Here is a 27,456-nt window from a genome sequence, read left to right as displayed (position 1 = left end):
GGGAGATTGGGATTGACATAGACACAGTACTATACATAAAATAGTTAACTAGTAAGAACCTATAGCACAGGGAACTCTATTCACTACTCTGTGATGACCCACATGGGAACAGAATTTTAAAAAAGAGTGGATATATTTATATGTATAACTGACTCATTTTGCTGTACAGCAGAAACGAACACAACGTTGTAAATCAACTATACGCCAATAAAAAAAAAAAAGTCAGGTCAAATCTTGGCGACTGGATTGATGGCTGACTCTGACACGATGAAATTTAGTAGATTAAGCGTTCAGCTTTCCATTGATTTTTTTCCATTATGTAAATATGAGATGGGGAAACTTGGCTTTTGCGTAAATAAGTGATAGAGACATCAGTTTAATTTTGTCATCATGAAGAAGTATTGGGGAGACAAAGAAACTAATGTAGGGTTATAATAATGAAAGCACTGAGGACAGAACTGGGAGGGTAAGGTCCCTGTTCCTCTAGGCACAAGTCCAATCTTGATGACCTGGGCCCCATACCTTAAGAGGAATGTCGACAAATAGTAGGGTGCCAGGTGGAGATCCAACAAAGCAGGAAAGAATCAGAAGTAAGCCACATGAGAGATGGTCAATGGAGAATAATAATAATAATACTTGGTAAATTTGTTGAGCACATTTTATGTACCAATACCTTGCTAAGAATTTTACATTTACTTTCTCACTTAATCCAAACAATAATTTTACTGTCAGGTAGGTCTAGTACTACTCCCATTTTTCAGAAGAGCAAACAGCCTCAGCAAGCTTAAGTAACTTGCTCAAGTTGCAATAACACAGTTGTTATTGCAGGGGTTCTTACTGTAGTGTTTTCTACTATAACATAACGTACATATTCCTGAACCACCTTGCCTTCTACAAAATCATGCAAAATAATGAAAGAAAGTTGGGATGGAGCAAACCAGTCAAAAACTAATAAAAACAATGACATTCCTAATAGAAGTTTAAAGGACACATCAAACTATAATTAATATTGTTAAGTACTTCAGAAAATATAGGAATTTACCCTTTATAAAAAGGTTGTTGGAAGAGTTATGGTTGCTGAATTATGAGGGCAAGGGAAGAGGGAGGAGGCCACTGAGATTAGGATAACTGGTTTAGATCAATTACATTAGAACCTATCCTTCCTGGGCTCAAGGACTCTCCTCCTCTGTCTGAACAGATTAAGCTTCTGTCAGGAGGAAAGAAGGTGGAACGGCTGATGGTGCCTGCCATTTATAACTTAGAAATATAGATCTAAGATCTTTCAGCATTAACATTATTACAATTCCATGTGACTGTGTCCTGTATTGCTTTTTCACAAACCCAGCGTCGCTCAGTGTAAATAATAAATGACGGCTGGTTGGCTCGGTACCTTTGAAGATCTGCCCTTGTCGCACAGCTTCTGGGTGAATAATCTAACAATTGGTAGGATTTAAGGTAGGAGAGGGAAACGGTCTGTCTACTGCATTAGGTATCTCAATTTTCATGAAAGTATTTCAGTGTCTTCACTAGCTGATTATCAAGTTCATACTTCTTCTCCTTTTAAATTAATTAGTTAAAATATAAATCAAGCAAGATCCTCTGGCCTTTCGGGGAGGCTGGGGATTCATTTTTCCAGGAGTTTTGGAACCTTACAACTGAGCCTCCTCCCAGCCCTTCGACATGAAGGTTAAACTTTTACGCTTTGTCCATTTTCTCTTCAAAAGCACATACTAATGTTAATACATACAGGAATAATAAAACAAAAGAAGAGAAATAAAACACAATCAACTGAATGTTAACCAATATTGATTTTTAACCATGGAAGACAAATTTGGGAAACTGAAACTGAGCACATTTCTTTTAAATGGTATAGGAATTCATCAAGGGCTCTCATTTATTTTATGCCCAGGGTTTGAAGAATTATTGTTGTGATTTGTTCTATTAGAAAGTCTAATTTTGCCAAAGACCAAAATGGAGGAGGAGGAGGAAGAAGAAGGAAGAAAGAGAAAGCGAAGGATGAAGAGGAAGACATCCCAAAGGAAGGGAAGCCAAAGAGGAGACACCACACACAGGCTTTACCGCGGAGTTGGCTCATCTGCAACAGGCAGTGTTGAATATTAAATCAATGCCCCATGGGCAGACCCTGCACAAATTCAGGAAAATATGACAAGGAAGCTGCTCACCGTGTGGCTTTCAGGGTTCCTGCCTGCCTCGGCAATGCCTTCCTTCCTACCAACCCTCATAGGGAGGGGACAGCCCAGCAGAGCACTGGCTGAGGGCTGAGTCTTCAGCCAGGTGTAGGACAGGCTCATGTCCTCTCCAATGCAAGAAATAAAGGAGGGAAATCCAGAAGACTTTGGATCCTGAAAAGAGACCAGCCTTGGAGTTTTTTTATTTATTGACTCGGCAAGTATGGTTGAGTGCCTGCTATGTGCCAGTCCCTAGCTGCTGAGGCTACAGGAATGAATCAGACATAGTTCCTTCCTTCTAGCTGTCCACAGGAGATGGACACAGAAAAAGGCAATACATGCTTCGAAGGGTGAAATGCAAAGTTCTATGGAATATGGGCTAGCCCTGAAGGGAGGGTGCCAAAGCAGAGACCTCGAGAGTGAAAAGCAGTTATCCAGGTGAAGAAGGCAGAGGGCGAGGGTGTTCTGGAAGGAGGGAGCCCCGTGTAACCTGGAGGCAAGAAAAGCAGGAGCTTTGGGAAATTGCAAGTCAGGCAGACTTGGCTTAAATTCCAGGTCTTGAAACTCTCTGGGACTGTTTCCTTATCAAAAAAAGGAGGTGGGTTTTACCACCTTAAAGCATTGCTTGCAGACTAAAAGTGATAACATATATCTATAATCCCACTACTAACAGATTCTCTCCCTGACCGGACTGTATTCAGGCTCCCCTGAACTTTTCAATGAGGTCTATTTCCATGTTTCTCTCTTCGTTTTCCAGTTTTAGCAAGAATCATGATAAATCAGTTTAACCAGAATCCCTCGTCCTTCATATCTGATCACACACGATATCAATCGAGTTCCTCATCCTCCACCGGCCCCCAGGTGGTGTCAGATCACCGAGCCTACTTTCAGGAAGAATCTTGTTAGGCCAGTTTATGAAGAATCTCCCCCTTACCCTGCTCCTTGGCTATAATTTCCCACTTGCTGTATTTGGAGTTGAGCCCAATCTCTCTCTCCCACTGCAAAATTCCATCCCAGTGGTTATCGCCTATTATGACAGTCCCTCCCTTGAATAAAGTCCTCCTTATCATGCTTTAACAAGAGTCAATGAATTTTTTCCTTTAATATTACTACTGCTTGGTAAATAATAAGTATTCATTCCCTTCCTATTCCTTCTCTGTTCCTCATCCCCACCCCCAAACACAGGAGTCAGAAGAGTAAACCAATGGCTTAACTCAGGGAAGATCAGTTTCATCAAAGTAGGAGGTTAGGGGAAAGCCTAAAATATAGGCACTTGCTGGTTCTGTTCTGGAGACGGGTTGGGTAGCCAGTGGCCAGTAGAGTATGTAGTAACTAGAGTTAAGTGAGGGAGAGGATAAAAAAGAGGAGTTTTCTCCAAAGATCTACCATGTTGACTTAAGTATTTTTCTGACATCGAGCCCTAGAATATGGAAGCCAATAAGCCAATACATGTCTTTACCCACTTTTTCCTTTGGAAAGGCAAAGTGGTATGTAGATGGAAAGAGCTTTGGGCTTGGAAGGAAAAGACAAAGGTTTTGCCACCAGCCCTGTGATTTTAGACACATCTGTCAACTTCTTTAAGGATCCGTTTCTTTCACCATAAAAAGTCTTCCTCTCAGGGTTGCATGAGGGACCAATGAGTTGATGGAAGTGAAAGAGTTTGTAAAATAGCAGACTCTATAAACAAGCATAATACAAATGGAAGAGTGAGAAGGAAACTTCGAAGATGGGTTAGGAAAGAACTGGCAAAATAAGGAACTGTAAAAATTGGTGGCTGGGTATGGATTTTTGGGGTTTTTTCCCAACATTTCCATAAACAGCCAGTAAAGGGAGAGCCAGGTCCTGAGCATGGTTTACAGCCCTGACGTCTTCACCACCATGAAAGGTCCACTCAGATCTTCACACAGAAGCCTGCTTCTCCCAGGGGAAGGGAGAGATATGTGTGTGTGTCTGTCTTATGCTCATGTAGATAAAAAGAAGAAACAGTAGTTCTCCAAATGCTTCTTAAGGCACAGCACTTCTTGAGATGTGTGGATAATAAAGTGTCCCTCTTCTGGTCCCTCGGAATTAGCCTAGTCACGCTAACAGCTAGCTCTTACTCTTTTATATTCGGGCACAAAAATCATCCCAAAGGACATTACTCTCAGCAGAAGAACCTTGACTAGTTGTCACCTTGTAGAATTTGTAAGAAATATTTACCTTGTAGAATTTATAAGAAATAGTTTGTAGGTGTCATTTCTGCCTCTTCCTGCATATAAACATCTTATGTGACTTAACAGATTTGTTTCAAAGCAGCAAGCTTCTCTAACCCACACGGGAAGAAAAAAAAGAGGATCATTGTCTCCACACTTTGCATCCCTAGAATCCCACTGCACACACAGAATGCATATGGGCCGAGAGAGTAAAATTCCCATCAAGATACTTCGATCTGCTTTTGTATTGTTTTAATATGCACGAACAGAGAAATAGCTATGCAAATTTAAAAAACTGCTTCCATACATGCTTTTATACGCTTTTAAAAATATAAGTTCAACTAGGATATTTTATAGGATGTTAAATAGTAATATATTCTTTTGATTCTTTTGGGGTTCCCAACCTTTACTTACTGATTATCCACAGACAAAAATAATAGAAGTAATTAAAAGCTTTGATACCTTTCAAAGAATTAGGGAATTTAGTTTAGTTATGTGCCTCAAAGCCAGCCTCTCAAACCCTGCCAATGCATGGTTGAATAACCTGTTTGAGGTCAGCGGTTACCAAGGTTAGCAGATAACATTTTTCATATGCATTTTACACCACCCTAGCCTTTTCCGAAAGACAACTGACAGATCAAAGAACTAGTTTTCTTACAGGTAGAGCATCACAGAATAGAGGTAAAATGAAACAAGTTCTCTCCTTAAACTGAGTTTGCAGTGTCCCAACTTCAAAACCTCTTACGGATTTACTATAAAATTAGGATAAATGCTTTAGACTATTCAAGAACAGACAATGATAACAACTTATTCCTTTCAGCTTTGATTCAATCTCCAAACAAGGAATGCCCACTAAACCTTAAAGATATGGTATTAAGTTTCACTGTTCTGTTTTTTTCTGAAAAATGTTGATTTCAAGACCAACATGGAAAAGCTGAACCTTTTGCAATAAAAAGAAATACTCAGTACTTTGTCCTTTGTTGCTTGGCAACTAAAGGCTATAAATGGATTTTATGATTATAAAGGCTCTGGAATTAATGTGAACATGTAAAAGTTGTAATAACTCCCTGGGGACAGGAGTGTTTCTTTGAAAAAAAAGTACGAATATATATATGTAGTTTTTACTCATTCTTGTTTCAAAATAAATAGAGCAAGCAATTTTGTTTCTCCACACTTGCAAATGTTATAATAAAAATCAATAACTATCATTTATTTCATCATTTCAATATTTTTATCATTAATGCTCACAACGCCAAGAGGTAGGTGTTATTATCCCCATTTTACAGGTGGAGAAAACTGAAACTTTAAAATGTTATGTTACTGGCCCAAGGTCACAAAATTAAGAAGCAGAGGAATCAGGATTTGAACCCAAGTCTGCCTGAACTAAGGCTTCTGCCATCAAGTGCATACCATAGAGATTTCTAGGAAGCATATTTCTCGGCTTCTAATACTTGAGGATATTGATCACTTTAATCCCGTGAGAGCGATACTATTTCCAATTATCAAGTCATATGATGTTAGCCTTAGAACACATTACTCCCTGTTGCTTTACATGACAATGGTTTCTTATATTGCTAATACCAAGGTGTCAAATATTGGGGTACCATCTTACTGGATTTTTTGTCTTGAGTCTGGGTACCAAAAAGGACAATATTGAGAGTTAATATTTTCTACTACACTTCTGAGCAAACCCAGCTTCCTAAATTCCCTCTGTGGATTCTTGTTTTGCATCAAGCAGTACTACAGGTCAGTGTTGGTGTTCATATATCTTTGCATTCTTATGAGTAGCCTTATCTTTTGAGTTTCTGTAGCTGCCTGCTCCATGAACGTAAACCATTGCCTTTTTACTGCTAGCCCTTCATCTTATGGTGCCAGAGCTGGGCTTTGCCAAAAAATGCCAGATGGCACTAAAGTTCCAACAGCTCACATTCCAGAATAATTTCATCTATAGAATGCAATTACATGCACATTGTCACACACACACACAAAGGCTCTGGTTATTTTAAGAGGAGCCATAAGTTCCAGCTAACTTTGCAGATGTTCCCTTGCAACCTGTTTGGAGGACACTGCAGAGTGGCGAGGAGCACAGGTCTTTGGAGAAAGACAGACATCTGTCCAACTCTAAGCTCTGATACATAATAGCTGTGTTATCTTGGGCAAGGTACAAACCTTTTCTGAATCTCTGTTTCCTCATCACTAAAATGATGATAACATTATCTGCCTGTTCATTTTGTTGTACAAATTAAGAATTAATACAGCTAAAGGCCTTTGTACAAGGTCTAGCATAAAGTCAAGCATTCATTAAATGGTAGAGGTTTCCTTACTGATCACAGATGGCTTCCGGGAGCTCCATTAAAAGAATAAACATTTTTCTTAATTACAGAAGACTGATAATACTATTTCATTGGGCAATAACTGTAGGTCAGGCACTATTCAAAGTACTTCACGTATATCATTTTACTTAATTCTCATTTTTCTCCTATGAAGTAATACCTGCTTCATTTAATAGATGAGGAAACAGTCTCAGAGAGACCCAGTCATTTGCTAAAGCAGCATCTCGAGTGCATGGTAGAGGAGGGATTTGAGCCCAGGGAAATCTGGATACAAAGCCTATGCTCTAACTACTATTTCGCTCATCACCACACATGCAAGGCTGGTGTCGGGAGCTCAGAGACAGTGTGTGTGACGTGCATCGGTGCCCAGTTTCCAGAGCTGATATGGGTGGTCTGTGAAATGCAACCTCAGAAATGGGAAGGATGCTGTGATCAGATAAACTCCAAGATCATTCCTGCAACCCAGGGTCCATTACCTTGACTGGTTTCCTGGTGCCTAGATCTCTACTTTTGTCAAAACTAGAGCACCTACTCTTCTGTTTGACTCCTAAGGTCTCCCAGTGACTCCCAGGTAATGATTCTGAATCTCAGCTATAACCCGTTTTGAGTTATAGCCTGAACCTCTCACGGAGGGACTTGGGTTTTGAATTCTCTCCATCCCCAGTTAGCATCTGTGCCATGTTTCCTGCTGAACACCACACCACCTCCACTCCCTTCCTGCTAATAAAGAGTTCTTTTTAGGGGAAACAGAGTTATCACACCTAGGGGAAGATATCTGCCATGGGTCACAGATCTAAGAGTTATCTAAAGAAAAAAATGTTTATGAGGAGCTGCGATTTCCCCCCCACCAGAGTTGATTCTGATATTAAAATATACATAAGAAAAGGAGCACAACCTTTGTACAATACAATAAAGGTGCCTGCTTTCTATCAGAAGTTTTGGTCAAGAATTGCATTGACTTAACACATATTTAACAAACATTCCTTTTTTTTTGTAACAGCTACATTCAAGACAATAAGCCTGCAAAGATAATGAGACAAAGTCAGGTCCTCACCTGGAGGTACTCACTGTCTTCTGGGGAGATAGACAAGTAGACCTATAAACTAAACCTCAGTGCGAAAGGTGCACATCCAAAGGTAAGGACAAAGTGCTCGAGAAGCATGGAGAATTTTGCTTCACAGGATGAAGAAGTAGGAAAGTGCATTCGGGGCAAACGGCACAAACACCCAGTGTTATAAAAAGGTGTTTTTAAGAAACCATGAAAAGCTCAGTATAGCTGGGGTATAGAAACATTAATAACAATACTGATGATGATGATGGTGATAAACATAGTAATTGAGGTACTGTTCTGAACCTCATGCATATTGAATCACTGAACCTTCACAATAACCTTATTAGATAGGTATTAGTAGTATCCAATTTTATAGATACAGAACTGAGGCACAGAGAGATTAAGTAACTTGCCCAAGATCACATAGCTAGCAAGGGGCAGAGTCAGGATTAGAACTCTGGCCTTGGAACAAGCTCCTATCCACTACATCAAACTGCCTCTCACAACGGTGAGGATGGGGGAGTCTCAGAGATAAGGACACTGAAATGTTACCTTGGGACCATATGCTAAGCTCAGGCAATGGAGAGTCAACAGAAATGTTTAAGTAATGGCATTCACGTGAGCCAATAGTGAAGTGGAAGGTGGTCAGCTCCGGGAAAAAAATTAGGAGGCTCTTGCAAGAGATGAAGATCCAAAGGGGAGGCTGCAGTTGAAAACATTTAGCAACAGTTTGGTAAACAATTAGCTGTAGAGCATGGGAGGAGTCCGTAAGGGTGACACCCTAGTTTCTAGTTTGGGAGGTTTAGTGAAGACCAGAGGGGGTATAGGAAGCAGCGAAGACTGGAATCAGGGAGGGGAAGGATAATGAGTTCCACTTTGAATGTACTGCTTTGATGAAACTAAGGGACACTCGGGACATACAAGTGTACATTAAACATCTGTAACTATAGGTCTGGAATGTGGCAAGAGGGTTTGGGGAATGCTGATCCATGGGAGTAAATGAAACCATTCAGGGTGAGTTTTTGGTGCTCAAATGAAACAGTTTCCAAAACAGGACCCTGGGGCAGAGAAGGAGGAGGGTGTACGAGCGAGCGCTCCTGAGAGGTAACAGAGACACTGGATGAGAATCAGAGGCGAAGATGCCATGGGATCAAACAGGAGAGTTTCAGTGAGCAAACACCGATGAAGAGAGGACACCAGGAGGATGAGGGCCGATGATATTCAATACGATCTAGCAATTAGGAGAAATCTCAGAAGGGTAAGTTGGAGCAGAAGCCAGAGAAGATTGGGTTGAAAAGTGAATGGGGGGCTTCCCTGGTGGCGCAGTGGTTAAGAATCCACCTGCCAGTGCAGGGGACACGGGTTCGAGCCCTGGTCCGGGAAGATCCCACATGTCGCGGAGCAACTAAGCTCGTGTGCCACAACTACTGAGCCTGTCCTCTAGAGCTCGTGAGCCACAACTATCGAGCCTGCGTGCCACAACTACTGAAGCCTGCGCACCTAGAGCCCGTACTCCACACAAGAGAAGCCACGGCAATGAGAAGCCCACTCACAGCAACGAAGAATAGCCCCTGCTCGCCGCAACTAGAGAAAGCCGGCGTGCAGCAACGAAAACCCAAAGCAGCCGAAAATAAAATTTAAAAAAAAAAAAAGAAAAGTGAATGGGATGTGAAGAGAGTGGGTATTTTTCAGAGTTTGGTGATGAAAGGGAAGAGAAAGATTGATGAATGTTTGGAAGGAGAGGTAGAGTCAAGGAAAGAGATTTGAATCTCTTGCTGACCCACAGATAACTTAATTTCACTACTGTTCCCCTGAGGAAGTTCTGTGACTCTCTCCCTTCCCTTATATACATCAATTTTTTAAGGTATCTTTTAATGTAACCTAATTCCAGAATCTTTTTAGAAGCAGATAACCAACAGATGATGATCCACTGCCAGGGGCTTCCTCCTATCAAACTGGGCACCACCTGGACCCCTGGAAGCATCTCTTCAAATGCCACTGATGTGGCCCCAGGGATAGAAGGAAGCCCAATGCAGAGGAAATAATCACTTTTCCTGGCCAGTTCAACTGCTCAGGAAGAAGGCATCTGATTTTCTATATCCACCATTAAAACTGAGAACAGACTTTTAAGAATTTGCTCCCTTTCTGGTTGCAGTATAGTTTTGGTGTAAATGATTACTGCTACTGTTACAGCTCAGAAGATGAAGATGAAACAGGGATTTTTTTCATCATTGCTTTTTTTAAAAAAAAAAAAAATTTTATTTACTTGGTTGTGCCAGGTCTTAGTTGCAGCAGGCAGGCTCCTTAGTTGCAGCTCGTGGGCTCCTTAGCTGTGGCATACGAACTCTTAGTTGAGGCACGTATGTGGGATCTAGTTACCGACCAGGGATCAAACCCGGGTTCCCTGCATTGGGAGTGCGGAGTCCCAGCCACTGCGCCACCAGGGAAGTCCCTCATCATTGCTTTTAATCATGCTATCAAATCTCCCTTTCCCATCCCTTAACAACATTTTGAGTAGAATCTGTTCCTAGACTCTTTGATTGTTAAAGCATGCTCCAGTCCAGAATCTCCCGCCTGGTTCAGAGCACACCCTCCTCAACTGTGGGTTGCTCCAGGCGGGGCAGGTGAGAGAAGCAGCCAACAGCCTGGGGCTAGAGCAGAGCTTCTAAGCTCTTGTGGGCCATAGACCTCACTGATCATCTGATGAAAACTACAGAGACTTTCCCTATAAGTACGTGCCTACACATATACACATTTCCACCCAATTTCAGAGGGTTCAAGTCCCCTCCAGAATCTCATCCCAAGCTAAGGACTCTGAATAGAGAGTAACTTTTTTTATGTCAAAAAATGTAAATTAATATCAGGTAGTGGTGATAGGGACAGTCTGCAGATGGATTTTTTTTAAAACTTCCTAGCAGATAATTTGGCAATACCAAAGACCAAAATTAAAAAAAAAAAAAATAGGGCTTCCCTGGTGGCGCAGTGGTTGAGAATCTGCCTGCCAATGCAGGGGACACGGGTTCGAGCCCTGGGAAGGGGAAGGTCCCACATGCCGCGGAGCAACTGGGCCCGTGAGCCACAATTACTGAGCCTGCGCGTCTGGAGCCTGTGCTCTGCAACAAGAGAGGCCGCGATAGTGAGAGGCCCGCGCACCGCGATGAAGAGTGGCCCCCGCTTGCCACAACTGGAGAAAGCCCTCGCACAGAAATGAAGACCCAACACAGCCAAATAAATAAATAAATACATACATACATAAAAAAAAAAAAAAAAACTATGTTCCAACAATTACATTTTGGGGAGATCCATACAAAGTTAATAACTAAGGGTTTGGGGGGAAATTGTTATAATGGTATGTATTTAACAGGGAAAAACCTAGCACAAGCCTACATGTCCAATGATAAGAAATGGTTAAATTATGGAACATCTCAAATAAAGGTTTTCCCATATATACCTGGGGCCTGAAAATGGGAGAGGTGTTCTCCTTGCTCTTCATCGCTGCTTCCGGATCAGTTTTCTTCCTCCCTCCTTCACGAGCTTTGGTATATGCCAGTGACCAGGCCACCTCCTGCTAATAATAGCATCTACCAACCTCTTGGTCACTATTCCTTTCTCACCGAACATTCAGCATCTGGTACCTCCCTCCCTCTAACACCACTCCTGCCATAGCTGCTGGTTGCTTCAACATCCACCCAATAATATCACAGCCTCTCAGGTTCTTAAACTCCTCGCCTCTATCCCACCTCAGCCACCACTTCCCATGACCCTCTCCTAAACCTCGGCATCACCAATAACTGCACCATTCTCTGAAATCTCAGTTTCAAGCGTCATGTTCTTTTGACCAGCTTAACCTTTCCACTCACTGACATTTATACCCCTACTCTAATACCTTCACCTACTGAGATCCTCTGCTCATGAACCTTATCCCCACTTTTCCAAACCTCCTCATCCCCCTTCCACTCCTTTGTTACCCAGCTTAAATTCCAGGGTCCATCACTCTAATTACTCCCTTGCAAAGACTTGTAAGTCTCTTTTCTTCTTTCCACCTGTGGAACTCACATGAGAAAATCCTGACTTCAGTTAAACCCAATTCTTCACCCACTCCAAGACTGCACCGAGTAGCTGAATGTTGCTGAGAAAATCATACAAATGTAGTGACTAACCTCACTTAAAGTAATTAACCACAAATCTCACATGAACATGGCACTGACTAGCATCCTTACTATTTCCTGGTCGATTTGCTTTTTACTCTATGTAGTGAGTTGAAAAATGGACCCCAAAATGTATGATCACCCAGAACCTGTGAGTGCAAACTTACCTGGAAAAGGGGTGTTGGCAGGTATAATAAAGTTAAGTGTTTCAAGATGAGATCATCCTGGATTAGGGTGGGCCCTAAGGGCAATGATGAGTGTCCTTGTAAGAGAAGTGACAGATACAAGAGACTCATGGAGAAGGTGACGTAAAGATGCAGGCAGAGATGAGAGTGATTAGTCTACAAGTCAAGGAATACCAAGGAGATCGTCAGCACCACCTGAAGCTACGAGAGAGACATGGAGTGGATTCTTCCCTCCAGCCTTCAGCGTTTGTGGCCTTGCCAACTCCTTGATTTCAGACTTCTTATCTCCAGAATTGTGAGAGAATAAATTTCTGTTGCTTTAAGCCACCTGTTTGTGGTAATTTTTTATGTCAGCCCTGGGAAATTAATACACTAACTAAGAAGATCATTTCATAATTTATCCTTCCTCCTAAAGCCCCCAACAGTCCCCTACCACACTCCCACCACCTGTGTTCACAGGTAAAGCAGAAGCAACCTGTCTCAGCTTCCCACCCTGAAACCTACCACACTACCTGCATGTGTTCCAGATACTCCTCTTTTCCTCCCTTGCCAGACAGTAAGTGTTCCTGGTACCTAAGGGCAAGGTATCTGCTCTCTCCACCCCATCCTCACCCACCTTCTCAAGGTTCCCCTCCCACAATTATCCCCCTCCCTCTTCTGCATCAAACGTTTATTCCTCCACAATGAATCATTCCATCTGCACATCAAGCTTTCGTATCTCCCGTCTTAAAAACAAAATTATCAAGTAAAAACCCTCTTGCCTCCGCACTTCCTCTGGCTATTGCCACATTTCTCTGCTCCTGGCACAACAGGACTTCTCAAAAGCATTATCCATATTAGCCACTCACCTTCCATTCTCTCTTCTTCCCCTACTGCATGGAAACCACTTGTCACGGTCACCCACAACCTTCTTTCCCAAATTCTATGCTCAATTAACTGGCATTTCAGAAACATTTAAAACATTTGACCACACCCTCTTTGAAACACTATTCTTTCCTAGCTTAACACCACACTCTCCTGGCTTTCCTCCCACCTCATTTAACACCCTTTGCTGGTTGCTCTCACTTGGGTCCCTAAATGTTATCGTGGGGCCCTCTTGTCTGTCTCCCTTCTTGGTGACCTCATCTAGTCTCAGGGCTTTAAACACCAACCATACGTTGATAACTCCCTGATTGATATCTATAGCCCAGATCCCTCCCTTGGGTTCCAGATTCAAACATCCAATTGCCTCCTCATCACTTCTGCCTGGTTCTCTAAAAGGTAGCTAAAACGTAAAGTGTCCCAAATGAATTCTTGATTTCACACATATGCACGTGAACACACACACACACACACACAAAAGTGCACTTCCACCCATTATTCCACAGCTGAGTACATTGTACTAAATCCACCAATTATTGACACCAAAACCTAGGCATCACCCTTGATTCCTCTGCCTTCCTCACCCCCACATCCCATCCATCTGCAAGTTCTGCCTGTTCTCCTGCTTAAAACCCTCCACTGGTTTCCTATCACACTGAGAATAAAAATCCAAACTCTGACGTCATCTTCGACAGCCCACCCGATTGTCATTCAACACTGTCCCTTGCCCCTTTCCACTCCACCCCTGCCCCTAACCACTCCAAGTTTAGGGACTTCACACTGGTATTCCCTTTTCCTGGAATGTTCTTCTTATGGAGGATTATGATTCTATACCCAGTACATAGTAGGTGCTCAATAAATAATAGTTATTATTAATTAGGTTGTAGATCAAGGGTTAGCAAACATTTTCTATAAAGAGCCAGATAGTATTTTAGATTTTGAGGGCCATAAGGTCTCTGCTGCCACCATTCAACTCTGCCGTCACAGCAACCAAGCAGCCACAGATAATATTTATTTATTTATTTTTTAAAATTTACTTGTTTATTATTATTTATTTTTGGCTGCGTTGGGTCTTCATTGCTCCACACGGGCTTTCTCTAGTTGCAGCGAGCTGGGGCTGCTCTTCATTGCGGTGTGCGGGCTTCTCATTGCGGTGGCTTCTCTTCTGCGGAGCACGGGCTCCAGGTGCATGGGCTTCAGTAGTTGTGGCTCGCGGGCTCAGTAGTTGTGGCTCATGGGCTCTAGAGCACAGGCTCAGTAGTTGTGGCACACGGGCTTCAGTAGTTGTGGCTCGCGGGCTCAGTAGTTGTGGCTCATGGGCTCTAGAGCACAGGCTCAGTAGTTGTGGCACACGGGCTTAGTTGCTCCGCGGCATGTGGGACCTTCCTGGACCAGGGGTCAAACCTGTGTCCCCTGCACTGGCAGGGGGATTCTTAACCACTGTGCCACCAGGGAAGTCCCACAGATGATACTGAAATGAATGAGTGAATAAAACTTCATTTACGAAATCAGGCTGCAGGCCAGATTTAGCCTGTGGGCCATGACTTTCAGAATCCTGTTATAAATGAATAAGTAATGATAAGAAGAGATGTTTCCATCTATACTCCATGAAAAAGTCCATTATTAAAGAATAGAAAGAGTATGATCCCATTAAAAAAAAAATACACACAAGATCAACACCAAAATGTGAACAGCTGTTATCATAAGTGGTGAGATTACAGGTGATAACTATTTCTTGTTTCATGTTATCTATTTTTTCCACAATTGTCCATGTATTCAATGTTTAGCTTCCAAGATATTGTGGAGTCTTCCAGAAGCTGACTTCTAAATCCCAAGCTGAAAAGATGACAACGTCAATAACACCAAAGAAGGTGGTGTAGTCTCCTCTCAGAAGCGTTTGTCTGAGTGATTTTGTTCCCGGATCCCCTACAGTTGCTGATGACGTTGGCAGTTCTCAAATGTAGGGTGTGTGCAGGTGACAGAAGTTAGCTCTGACCTAGTTACAGCACATTTTAAATTCTAATGAAATTGCCTTCACCTTGGGGATCCCAGCGTGAAAGAAGAAAAGGGTTTTTTTTTCTTAATGGCACCAAGCCCACGCCTCTTTGTTCTGGATGCTTCATGACAAGGCAACACAATTTCTAACCACCTGCCAACATCAGATAGAAGTGTTCAAATAATTATAAGCAGCTTGCATGATTTGGGTTGTTCTTCTTGTCCTTGACGTATTCTCATTCCCAGTCCCCTAGAAAGTCCATAGTGTCTCCAAACAGAAACAGAGGTGGCCTCATCAATAAACAAGGAGAACCTGCCTCTGTGGGATAATTTCAGCGTTTCTAGGACGCAACATGATGTCTAAAATTCCATTAGAGATCAACCAAACCTACTCTTAGAGAAGGTAATCTTTTTGACTTGTATGATCAAAATGACTTTGTGTTCTGTGAAAGCACATTGAATACAAAACTCTATAGAGAGGTAAGGTGTCATCAGATCCTTTGCCATTTGTACCTTCTGTGCAAACTCAGGTTTTATTGGGACAGAAGGAAGAGGGCATAAAGATGCTGGTTATGTGAGAGGGTGAAAAATTGGTGGTCTTAAAGTGAAAGAAAGACAAAGATTGAGAGACTGGCCGGAGGCCAAAGATACCCTTTACCTGCAATACAGTCTTGCCCAGGGCCAGCCCTCTACACTGCATTCAGCTGCTCAGAGCTTCTGATTCCAATCACAGGAATTCAGAAACATCAACCAATCAGAGTTGGTTTCACTTTTGGAGAAGTAATATACAGGAACCACATAAGACATTTACGACTTTACCTCTGGTAATAATGGAATCTGAGGCTTCCCACAAACTGGCAGCTCTTGTCTCATGGCCTCTGTCTGTTTTATTCACTGAACCTTTCTGCTACTTTCTGCTTTGCTTACTGGGCAAGTTTTTCTTCTTCCCATCTTTGAACTTGCTGGGTGCTCCAAACCTAGAGTTCAAACTGTTGAATAGAATAGTCTGTGCACTGTTCTTCATTCATTTATTCTATAAAGATTACTGTCTACTATGTGCCGGCACCATTTGGGCACTTTTCCAAGCTACATCTCTCTTGTGCTCAACAATTCTACCAACCCTCCCTTGAAGCCTCTCTAGATCCATTCCATCTGGGTCAGCCCCTTGAGTCTCTGCTTTTCTGCTCCAAAATCTTCAGCATTTTCTTCATTTTCCCGAAAACTTGACACCTCCATAATATTCCTGTACAGCTCATGGGTAGCAGATGTTTTTGCCTACCCTGCATCCCTACCACCCTACTTTAATAATAGCTAACTAGAATTTTAAATCTTAAGCAGAGAGAGGAGGGCAGAAAATACTTTGAAGCTTGTTTGACAGCAGCTTCCTGAAAGGACTGTTCTTCCTCTTAGATCTCAGGAGCTGTCCAGTGGTTCCTGCCCATCCAAAGCTTCTGGTTTTAGGAGCTACCCCTCACCCCCCAAACTTCAATGGGTGAGTGGGAGTTTCTTCAGGTAGTTTCTCTCTTCTGCTTTCATGTGATCTCTTCAGGAGAGTCAGCCCTCTGTGTCTGCAGGTTCCACATCTGCAGATTTCAACCAACCGAGGATGGAAAATATTTGGGAAAAAAGATCCCAGAAAGTTCCAAAAAGCAAAACTTGATTGTGTCACATGCTAGCAACTACTCACATAGCATTTACGTTGTATTGGGTACTATAAATAATCTAGAGATTATTTAACATGTACTAGAGGATGTACATAGGTTAATATGCAGATACTACTGCCATTTTATGAAAGGGACTTGAGCATTTGGGGCTTTTGGTATCAGAGGGGATCCTAGAACCAATCTCCTCCCGGATTCCGAGGGACAACTGTATGTAGTTTTTCCCACTCTGCTCAGTCAGGGCAGGTATCTCCTCTCTTGCTTTCGTGATAAGCCAAAAAGCATTTGAGAACCTACTTCAGGACTTTATGAAGAGGATGAGCTAAACAGCTTCTCACCAATTTAGAAAATTTCTTTTTAAAGATTAAATATAATGAACAATAAAATATTCTCAAATTAGTTTTTCTAAACTGTTCTAAAAAGCTGGGAAATAAAAGATGAATCTTGATATCACAGTAGCCCAAAAGAAATACCCATAAGGAACCAAATTAAGAATGTAAGGTCACAGCTATGGAAAACAAGTGAGGTAAACTGAGGAATGGGATTTTCCATACTTCATTTTCTATTCCTTTTTTACCCGGGGGGTTGCTGTAAGAAGTAAATGAGGTAATGAATGTAAAGTGAATGGAACAGTACTTCATGCATGGTAAATGCTCAGCAAACGTTATTAATTCTGGCGCAAACTTAAGATAAACAAAGTCTAAGTAAATGAGGTAATGAATGTAAAGTGAATGGAACAGTGCTTCATGCATGGTAAATGCTCAGCAAACGTTATTAATCTGGCGCAAACTTAAGATAAAACAAAGTCTAAGTAAATGAGGTAATGAATGTAAAGTGAATGGAACAGTGCTTCATGCATGGTAAATGCTCAGCAAACGTTATTAACCTGGGGCAAACTTAAGATAAAACAAAGTCAAAGTTAACTAACTTAAAACTTGGCTAGTGTTAAAGGATATATATTTTTAAAGATAAATTCATGACTCATAGAAATATAAGATGAACACATGCCAAAGATTTTTATATACTTCATGAAGAAAGCAGGAAGATGTTACAAGTGGTTCAAGGAGAATTCAAACAGCAGATCTAGATCTAGGTACCTAGATAGATAAATAGAGATAGATCGATAGATCTATATAGATAGAGATAGGTAAGCAGATAGATAATCTAAATCTGGCTATGCCATGGAATGAATTTACAAATAAATGGAAAACTGGGTTTTACTGAAACTATTGATCCCCAAAAGGAGACAATTCATTTACATATCTATAGACAAAATTCATTGCATTGATATCAATTATCTACAACTTACAGAGTTTCAAAATAGCTCTAAGACAATAAAAGGTGAAAATCCCATAGAATCTGATAGCCCAAAGGACATGATCCAGGCATAGTTTTCTATGGAAGACACCTAATAATCTTTTTTTTCATCCATTTCATACAATTTTTCTTTACACAGAAAAGAAACTCTTAAACAGAGGAGTTTTGTGGAATTAAACCCAGTCTCCTTTATTTAAGAAAAACTGACTATGACATCATGCATTCCAACTTTGAAGCACTGAGATAATAAAGTATAAAGAAGAAAGTAAAAATCCCCATATTCCTACCACTAAGAAATAACTACTGTTAATACCTGTAGTGTATTCATCCAATTGTTTCTACATATATAGGTGTGCATGTATGTATATATAGCAACTGTTTTCAGATCAGTTTTAATAAACTTTGTTCTAGAAAAATACATATATATATTCAATTGTATTATATATACCAATTTGTAATCCGCTTTTCCCCTTTATATCATAAACACTTTTCCTTATCATCGTCATTTTTAATAGCTACAAAATATTCCATTATATGAAAGAACCATAATCTATTTAACTAATCTACCACTATTAGAATTTTAAATTGTAACCAATTTTTAATTATTAGAAATAAAATGTGCCTCTCCTCTTACAACCTTTCTCTTGCAGTAGTATCAGCTTTGCTGAAAAAGCCAAACATTTCGCATGGTATCTGAGTTTCCAGTGGATGTTGGGATCCCTAGAGAACCTGATCCACCTCTTCTGCTTTAGCTAATGGGCCTACCTATTGCATCAGTGGCAGGCAATAGAATGAGGTGTGCCAGCTACCTGGAACCACGCTTTGTTCTTGTCATCTTCCTGAGACACACCATAAAGAGTCAGCATGATCAGCATGAGCTCTGATGTTCAAGGCCATTTAATTCGTGATGATATTGTCAGTACAGATAGTTTTTAATACGGAAGTGTTCATAAGAAAAACATATATTATTTAGGATCCAGATTCTTAGAATGTAGAGTCTGAGAAAGCAAAGAAAAATTAGCTTTCAGGTGGGTAATAAATCACAAAAACTTTTCTTGCTTTTCAGACCTTGATTTTTTTATATGAGTTTGCATTTAATTAGAAGCTGACATATCGACAGGAGCACAACATAGAACAACTGGCCCTCCTCATGAGAATATCAGATCCAGTCTTGCTGTCCTCATTCTAAGGAATATTTGAGAAAGGAAATCATAATCTAAAGGAAACGTCTCAAAGCCCTCCAGGCTATCATTTAAAAGTTGTGGTTGTTGGACTTGGCACACCGTCAGTGATCGATATTTGCTAAACAGATAATAAAAAATTGACAACCAGCTGTGTGACTTTTGGGGGGAGGGGAATCACTTAAGTTAGTGCTTCCATTTTTTTATTTCCAAAGTTTACCATCTTTTCCATTTATTCATTCAAAGATAATGTAAGAAAAACACTGACCATTTTATTCTCTTTCCATGGAGAAATTACTCCTCCCTAGTTAAAAAGGTTTCAGTGGGGCTTCCCTGGTGGCGCAGTGGTTAAGAATCTGCCTGCCAATTCAGGGGACATGGGTTCGAGCCCTGGTCTGGGAAGATCCCACATGCCGCGGAGCAGCTGGGCCCGTGAGCCACAATTACTGAGCCTGCGCATCTGGAGCCTGTGCTCTGCAACAAGAAAGGCCGCGATAGTGAGAGGCCCGCGCACCGCGATGAAGAGTGGCCCCCACTTGCCACAACTAGAGAAAGCCCTCTCACAGAAACGAAGACCCAACACAGCCATAAATAAATAAATAAATAAAATTAAAAAAAGAAAAAGGCTTCAAAAGGAGCCAGAGTTTAGTTTGGGCTAAGAAAGATACTATAATAATAATAATAATAAATCAGATTTTGTAATCAGCTATACAGAGGACTTGTGGAAACTATATCCCCAAAGACTTCTCAAAATAGCATAAACAAGGACAGTATAGTGACCCTATAGGTATAACAGCACTTCCAAAAAACAGAAGGTAGACCAGATGAACTTTTCAGGTCTTCTCTAGCTCTGGAAAGAAATCAAGTAGACTTTGTGTATTTATAAAATCAATTGATGGTTCCTCTAAAATAAAGCAGATATAACTGTAGCTTGGAGCTTGCTACCTACTGCTCAAATGAAAGTTACACAGGATATAAAATCAGGCAACAACAATCAAGCAACATTAGTGTGCCTACTGTGTGACCCAAGTGGACACACTGACTTGGGCACTGTCAGAGATAGAACATGATGGGATGGATCATAGGGCTGAAATAACACAATAATTCTCTAGGTCTTATATTCCTTCTTATCCCATGTGGCAAAATCCAAGCCACAGAACCTACTGTATTGTACTAATTCCTTCTGATAGCGACCTAAAATCTCACTGTTTCTTTGATATAAACACTCTTTAGTGTTCGATACAATATGGTGTTGGGTCAATTCCATTCAATCTTTAAACGTCTAGTATTTGTCACTTTACTAATCACAAGAAATGCCAAAAGCACTTTCTCAATATGCTAACTGCCCTCTGGATTCTGTGAGTGAGCTGGTCTGCCCTCAGTTATTCTCATACTCCCTCCTGGGAAATACCTGGAAATGTGCAAAGAGCTCTGGCAACATTTCCCTTCCCATGGAAGTCTGAGCGTGACTAACTGATAAGGAAATGCAGCTGCACTAACATGCAGTCTCCCAATGGCTCCCTAAAAGGTGTCACAAGAAGGCAAGCCTTTCCTGACATTTTCAGCAGACCCACCATGAGAATATCAACCCAACTAAATATGAGAAGTGGTACCACTATTTCAGGTTTTTAGAAAAAAAAATCTTTGCAACCATGTCCTATAGTAAGCCTTCGCTTGGGGAAAAATATATTTAACCTCAAAAAAAATCATCACTCAATAGTTACACTTTTTTTAAAGTGTTGTGAAAAACAAAGAACGGAATGGGGGAAGAGGTGTTCCTTTACTGTTAGGCTGTTTTGTATTTAATTATATTAACAGAAAAACCATCTTAAGTAAACTCTTACATTTCTCCTGTGCTGTATTCAATAATTTTAGAGATAAGAAAAATCTAGTCTTATGAAACATAGGGATTAGAAAAAAAATCTAGCACAGGACAGGGACAAATTCTACTAACATAGGTATGCTGACCTCTTGGTTCTTTCAACAACTAAGCTGTAAGATGGAAATCCTGAATTTTTAAAAATCACTGCCTATACCATTGATTTTTTTTGCTACAAACACAGCAAATAAACCTGCACTTCTGACTTCAGGACAGTTAGTACAATAGTATTTCTTTCAAAGCCCAAGTGAATTCCAAAAAGGTGAGACAGTGATAGTAAGCAGTACCGTTTCTCAGATGTTGGAAATGGGCTTCTTACCTTCGAAGAACTGCTGTAGGGCCTCGTTTTCGCCTACCACATCCATGGTGCCGTGGTCCTGGTAGTTACTTCCGCACAGAATGATTATCAGACCTCAGGAACTAAATGCTGTCCTCTCAGCTCGAAGCCTATGCATGCTCTTGAAAAATGTTCATTTTCTTTTTATTGGAGTGAAGCATATCTTCAGCCATCAAACTGTGCCCAAAAAGATGGTTAAGTTTTCAAATGTGATCATAAAACCAGAAGGATATGTAACCACACAAAAGGAAAATTCATGAAGAGGGAAGTGGTAGAAAATCCATCTCTCTTTCTATAGGGAACTGTTTCTGCTCTGCCTTTCGTCTTTGTTTTAAGGACCTTTGTCCTTAGTGACACATGTAATTACATAAATGGGCAATAAATACATAGCCTTATCTCCTATTTGTCCTTTTACACCGATATATTTATTTCTCTTCCTCTATCAACCAGATCGATTTAGCTACAACCTAGCAAAGATATAGGGGTTTTTTTTTCACCTAGAGAAAGAGGGCAAATCAATATAATCACTTTCATAGATACCGAGGCTTGTGATAATGAAAAGTTAGGATTTGTTAAATATTTCCAAATCTACTTGCAGTGAAAAAAATTCCTTGATACGCACCTTGTCCATTTCCTCCAGTTTATTTTCTTTGAAAATATAAACCATAAAGTATGAGAAGTCCCTCTAATGAGCAATAAAACTGCATTTCTGATTTAGTAATTCTTACAACCAAGTATGTGGTTCACTCCTAGCTGGTTTTACTCCTTAATATAAAGGTATATCCAAATAAATGTTTTGTTTTCACTATTTAGTTATTAACTTATCTAATAACAGACTAAAAGGAATACAATTAGGAAATTAAACTTGTCCTTTCAGCTCCTCCCTGTTTCCTTTTTCCCCGACTTTTTATTTTGAAAGTTTTTAACCTATAGAAGAACTGAAAGAACAGTACCATAAAATACCCTATACTCTTCGTCTAGATTTACTAATTGCTAATATTTTCCCACTTTTGCTTTTTGTCTCTCTCTCTCCCTCTCTCTCTATATATATCCTTGTCATTTTTGGTTGGTTGGTTTTTATAACACTGACACTTGTTTAACAGTCCTGGAGCATTGTCTTATATAATGTCCCACATTCTGAATTTGTCAGATCATTTCATTTTTGTTAGAATTGGTATGGGTGATGTGGTAGACTTCCTAGTAAGTATTTTAAAACTTCACACATATAAACTGTTTAAACAAAAAAATTAATTTTATCCTGGGGAAAAAAAAGAGGCTTAGAATCCTATTTTGAAGGTTATATTGGGCCCCAGATCTTTAAGGACAAGTCATCAAGTTGCTTCAAGAAATAGATTTTCTATTTGTTTCAGTTCAACTTGTGCTAAACTCTCTGCTGGGTGCAGGAAATAAAAAGATGTGTAAATTATGGTCCCTGCCCTCCATAGGCTCAAATGTAGGGCATGAGAAAAATACAAGGAACTATAACTCAAGGCAGACTCTGATAAGAGCTGGGGAAAACATCCCAAGAGAACAGAGGAAGGAAAGGTTAATTTCATCTGGGAGGATCTGGAAAGGTGTCATAAAGAGCTGGGATTTGAAGAGACTTAAACAACGGACATGTCTTTAAAAACATGAGCAATGGCTTGGAGGGAAGAAAGCCCAGGTACAGCGACTGAAGTTACAGTGTATGGATGGTGGAGTGAGAAAAAAAGATGAGAAGTAAGCTGAAGAAGGGTTTGGGTAGATTTTGAATGTTATTCTAAATCTGAATTTGATTCCATGCATATTCATTCTAAGCATATCTATTGATATTTTCTATTTGGGTAGTTGTGGTGCATGATATAATTAAGTCTAATTTAGAAAGAAGCTGTGTTAGAGTGTGTTGATTGGGGCAGTAACTAAATTTACACCAGCTGAGAAGCGACTGTGAATCCAGATAGGCAGTAACAAAGCCTGAAGATGCTATAGAACCAAGAAGAGTTGGCTACCAACTGGATATGGGGAGCAAGGGAGAAATCAAATGTGATTTTTTAAAAGAGCTTCTATGCCTTTAGGTGCAGGATGAATTAAGATGTCTAAAACATGTAGCCTATGTTTTAGCTGGAAGCTCCCAGCCAAGTTTTCTGGAGGCCGTTAGAAGTTAAGTCACTATACTATATCCTCTGCCAAATGATGATTCTGGATTCTATCCAACAGTTCACCCAGAGACTTCACATAGTCAGCAGCAGAGTAATGAGTGATAGGAAAGAAATTAGATTCCATTTAATAAGCTGAGAGACAAAGGTTAGAATTGGAGTCCCAAGCTCAAATAATTATAGGACCAGGCAGGTAAGTGAGTAAAATGGGTCAAAATAAGCCAAAAAACAACCATGAGAGCATATTTATAACCGACAACTGACCCTTAGCTGTGTCTCCGTCAGGGAGACACTTAGGGGTGGTGGAGCAGAGAGCAAACCAGAGAGTACATGCCCTAAGGGTAGAGCCGCCCAACAGTGGAGTCACTCAGCTTTCTCCACATGCTGCCACTCAAGGATATGGACTCAGGGTTCTTGAAAGGGCCAACTTTAAAAGAGAAGCTGGAGATGCAGATTTTAATTTTAAATCTCATTTTTAAATGTTGCAACGAATATGTTTAAAAACAAAACAAACAGAACAATACACCAAAACATTGTCAAGGACAAATAGCACACATGTGAAAGGGCAATTCAGCCTTCAGTTTGCAACATCTGGGTTGGAGGCTAAATTATAACAACCAACAGGGTTTGAGGAAAGCAAAGAGAATTTGGAAGCAAGATGTTGGAACGGCTAGAAAATATCTCTGTATTAATTACTGAGTCCAGAACACATAGCTGAGCACAATGCAGCTGGTGGCAACTGGGATTTAAGTGGAACTTTCTCCCTCACAGTAAATAACAAATATTACCCATATTTCCTTGATTCTGGTCTTTACCTCTCCAATGGTCTAAGATTTTCCAGTTCTATTGGGCATCCCATTTTGCACAAATTCAGTGGAGATTCATTCTCTTGAATAGCCATTTAACGTAGTTGTCATTTGGATTTGTTTTGGTATTGACATTTCCTAAGAACATCAATAGATAAATAGATCAAAGCTGAGCAGCTGTGGTTAAATCTGGGGATGTAATGATGGGAACCTTGTCTCTCTTAAGACTGTCCCTGAGACTGATAGCTCCAGAATTCTCGTACTCATATCACAGTCCTTCCTCTTGAACTCAAGAGTGTTTGTGGGCTTGTACTTCCTTGACAGCTGCCTTTGGCAAGGGTTTCTATTCTTTAGCAAGCTTGCTCCTCTTCTCTGATATTTTTTTCCATTTTAAAAAGTTTCATGCATTGTTTTCCAAGCTGATTTTTATTATTTCTCTGTTAACAATAACCACTATGGAAACTTAGTGAGTTTGGGTTGAGTTTGGGTTTATGGATTTATTTTTCCTTTTTTTTTTGGCCACACCATGCAGCATGCAGGATCTTAGTTCCCTGACCAGGGATCGAACATGCACCCCCTGCAGTGGAAGTGCGGAGTCTTAATCACTGGACCACCAGGGAAGTCCCTGGATTTATTTTTCTAAGAAGCCACGAGAAGACATTAAGTAGGAAGTGACATTCTGATTTTTGTTTTTAAAAGGATCATGTTGGCTGCTGTCAGTGATTGTAGAAGGGCAGGAGTGGAAGCAAGTACACCAAGTAAGAGATTATTGCAGGAGTCCAGGTGAAAGATGATGATGGCTTGGATGGACTGAGTGGAAGTAGTGGACAGAGAGAGGAGTGGATGGATCCAAGATATGTTTTGGAGATAGTTGATGGGACTTGCTGATGGATTGGATTGGGGTGGTGGTGACAGAAATGGAGAAATCAAGAATAAGCCCTAGATTGTTGCTTAAGCAACTGGGCAGGTATTCAGCCATGTTAGATTTGAGATGCCCATTTGAAATCCAAGTGGAATGACTGTGTAGGCAAATGGATACAAGAGTCTGGAGCTAGGGAAGGATTAATGCCAGGGTTGGAGATACACAGTTATGAGCAATGGTTACATAAAGTTTTTAAGACCGTGAGCCTAAATGAGACGATCTAAAGACTATTGAAAGAGAAAGGGGCCCAGGGCAAAAATCTCAGGATTCCAGTATTTAAAAGCTGTGCTGAGAAAGAGCCAGCTAGAGTTTGACCAGAGCTGTCACAGAAAACTCCCAATTTCCAACCATGACTTAGAAAGACCTACACAGTCGGACCCTGCTTAACCTTCCAATTTTCTCTTACCACTCTTCCTACCACCAACTGCACACTAGCTCTTCTTGCCGTTTTTTGTTTCTTCCTCAGGGGTTTACACCAGCTTTAAAACGCTCTCCCTACTCTCCTCCCTTCTCAAGACCGGATCTCCTCAGAGCCCCGCCTAAAACTGTCAAGTCCTAAATGTGGCCTTTCCTCACCACCTAATCTGAAGTAGTCATTCATTCCCTCTAGCCATTATCCCATTTTAATTATATAGAGAGGACGTGTCCCATCTTTTAACATTTGTCTTTTTGTCCATTTCTCACTGCACTGAGAGCTCCATGAGAATTCGGACCTTGCCTGTCTTGCTCACTGCTGCTCCTGTAACACCTACAACAGCTCCTGACACATATAAGACTCTCAAATATGTGTGAATGAATGAAAGAATGAATGGATTTAGTGTGGAGGAATTCTCTTTCTAGAAGTTCTACAAATTATAGATATTACTGGGTCTTTATTTGCCCACATGTCAAAGACAAGAAACTTAGCATCTCTTTAAGATGGTACTGCATCCCATGAGGAAAACAAAAAAGTATTTTCTAGTACAAACGTTAAATACAAATACATATTCACACTGCTTTGGACTGTTTTAAACATCGTGCCTTATAGGAAAAAAAAAATCTATGTAGGGAAAAACAATGAAGAAAATCTTTGAGAATAAAAGCTTCTGAATAAAAGCAAACCCATTTTAGACTGAGTGCACAAAACAAAAAAACACAGGATTTACATGGTGGTGGTGGAAGTGGGTAGGTTGGTAGTTGCAACTTCTTTCCAGGACTGAACAAACCTTTGTTCTTTCAGTGTAGATGCTTAGTCAAATGCTGTGGGTTTTCAGAGCTGGGAGAGATGCTTGGCGAATGCTTGATCCAGCTTTATGGAGGAGGTCAGAGAGGAGTGGCCACCTGCTTAACCTCTCAGGTTTTGGGGAACCAAGCCTTTTGGGGACCAGAATGTATGTCTTCTGAGCAACTCCCAATCCAGAGTTCTCTCCACTGGGCCAGGCTCTCTCCCCAGCTCTGAACTTATAGAAATGTATCAAAGCCTTTCCCTCTTTTTTCAGAATCGGTAATCAGGGTGATTAAATTCTGTGTAGAAATGCTCTCAAGAATCTAATTGTTAGTCAGCACCCTAACTCTTCCCTCTCCTCCACCTTGTCATTCCAACTAGCTCCTCTGTAGTCAGTCTTTTTCGTAGGTTTTCCTCTCTCTGTCATAGTAGCTCAGGGCTCAGTGTCATACTGCTCTGACTCCAAAGTATCCCTAAAGCTCTCGTCTGATCTCATGGCTAACTACTCCCAAATTTATCTGCTGGCCTGTCCGTATCATTGAATTGAGACCTGTATATCCAATACCTACTTAACATTTCCACTTTGATCCTTAACAGGCATCTCAAACAATGTGTCAGACACTAAATTCTTGTCTCTATTCCACCATGTGTAATATGCCCCATCCCAGATTTCCTCATCTCAATAAATTGCAGCAATAGCTAAAGCCAAAAGCCTAGGTTTCAGAACCGATTTCTCTTTCCTTTCCTTCTTCCAATTCATCAACAGGTCCTGTTATCCCTTTTAGTTTTTGGAATTCAGGTTTATATAATTGGACTAATCATAATCCTTGGTTTGTAACACCCCACTATCATGGTCTGTGCATGATTCTATTAATTCATTTGTTCATGCATTTACTTTAAATGACAACTGAACCCATCATCCAATCCAGGGACTAGAACATTATCAATGATTTACTCATATATTTGCGGCTCCCAGTTCTCTCTCCTTATCTCCCTCTCATCCAAAGGTAACCCTATCCTGAACTTTGTGTTTATTACTATCTTGTGGTTTTTTATTAAT

At 40.6% G+C, this 27,456-nt stretch overlaps 1 protein-coding gene across 1 annotated transcript in view; it reads right to left on the bottom strand.

The window, feature by feature from the left end:
• Nucleotides 1-21,377, bottom strand: part of MYRFL (myelin regulatory factor like) — a 121,689-nt gene extending 100,312 nt beyond the window's left edge. Inside the window, exon 1 of the mRNA XM_068561076.1 lies at nt 21,312-21,377. Coding sequence (XP_068417177.1) covers nt 21,312-21,357 — 46 coding nt within the window. The 5' untranslated portion in view covers nt 21,358-21,377. The remainder of the gene's footprint in view (nt 1-21,311) is intronic.
• Between the last annotated feature and the right edge of the window lie 6,079 nt (nt 21,378-27,456).

The sequence above is a fragment of the Eschrichtius robustus genome, chromosome 13 (assembly GCF_028021215.1).
Source record: "Eschrichtius robustus isolate mEscRob2 chromosome 13, mEscRob2.pri, whole genome shotgun sequence".
NCBI classification, from domain to species: Eukaryota; Metazoa; Chordata; class Mammalia; order Artiodactyla; family Eschrichtiidae; genus Eschrichtius; species Eschrichtius robustus.
The sequence above is the reverse complement of the archived record's forward strand: the minus strand, read 5'-3'. Positions and strand labels throughout refer to the sequence as shown.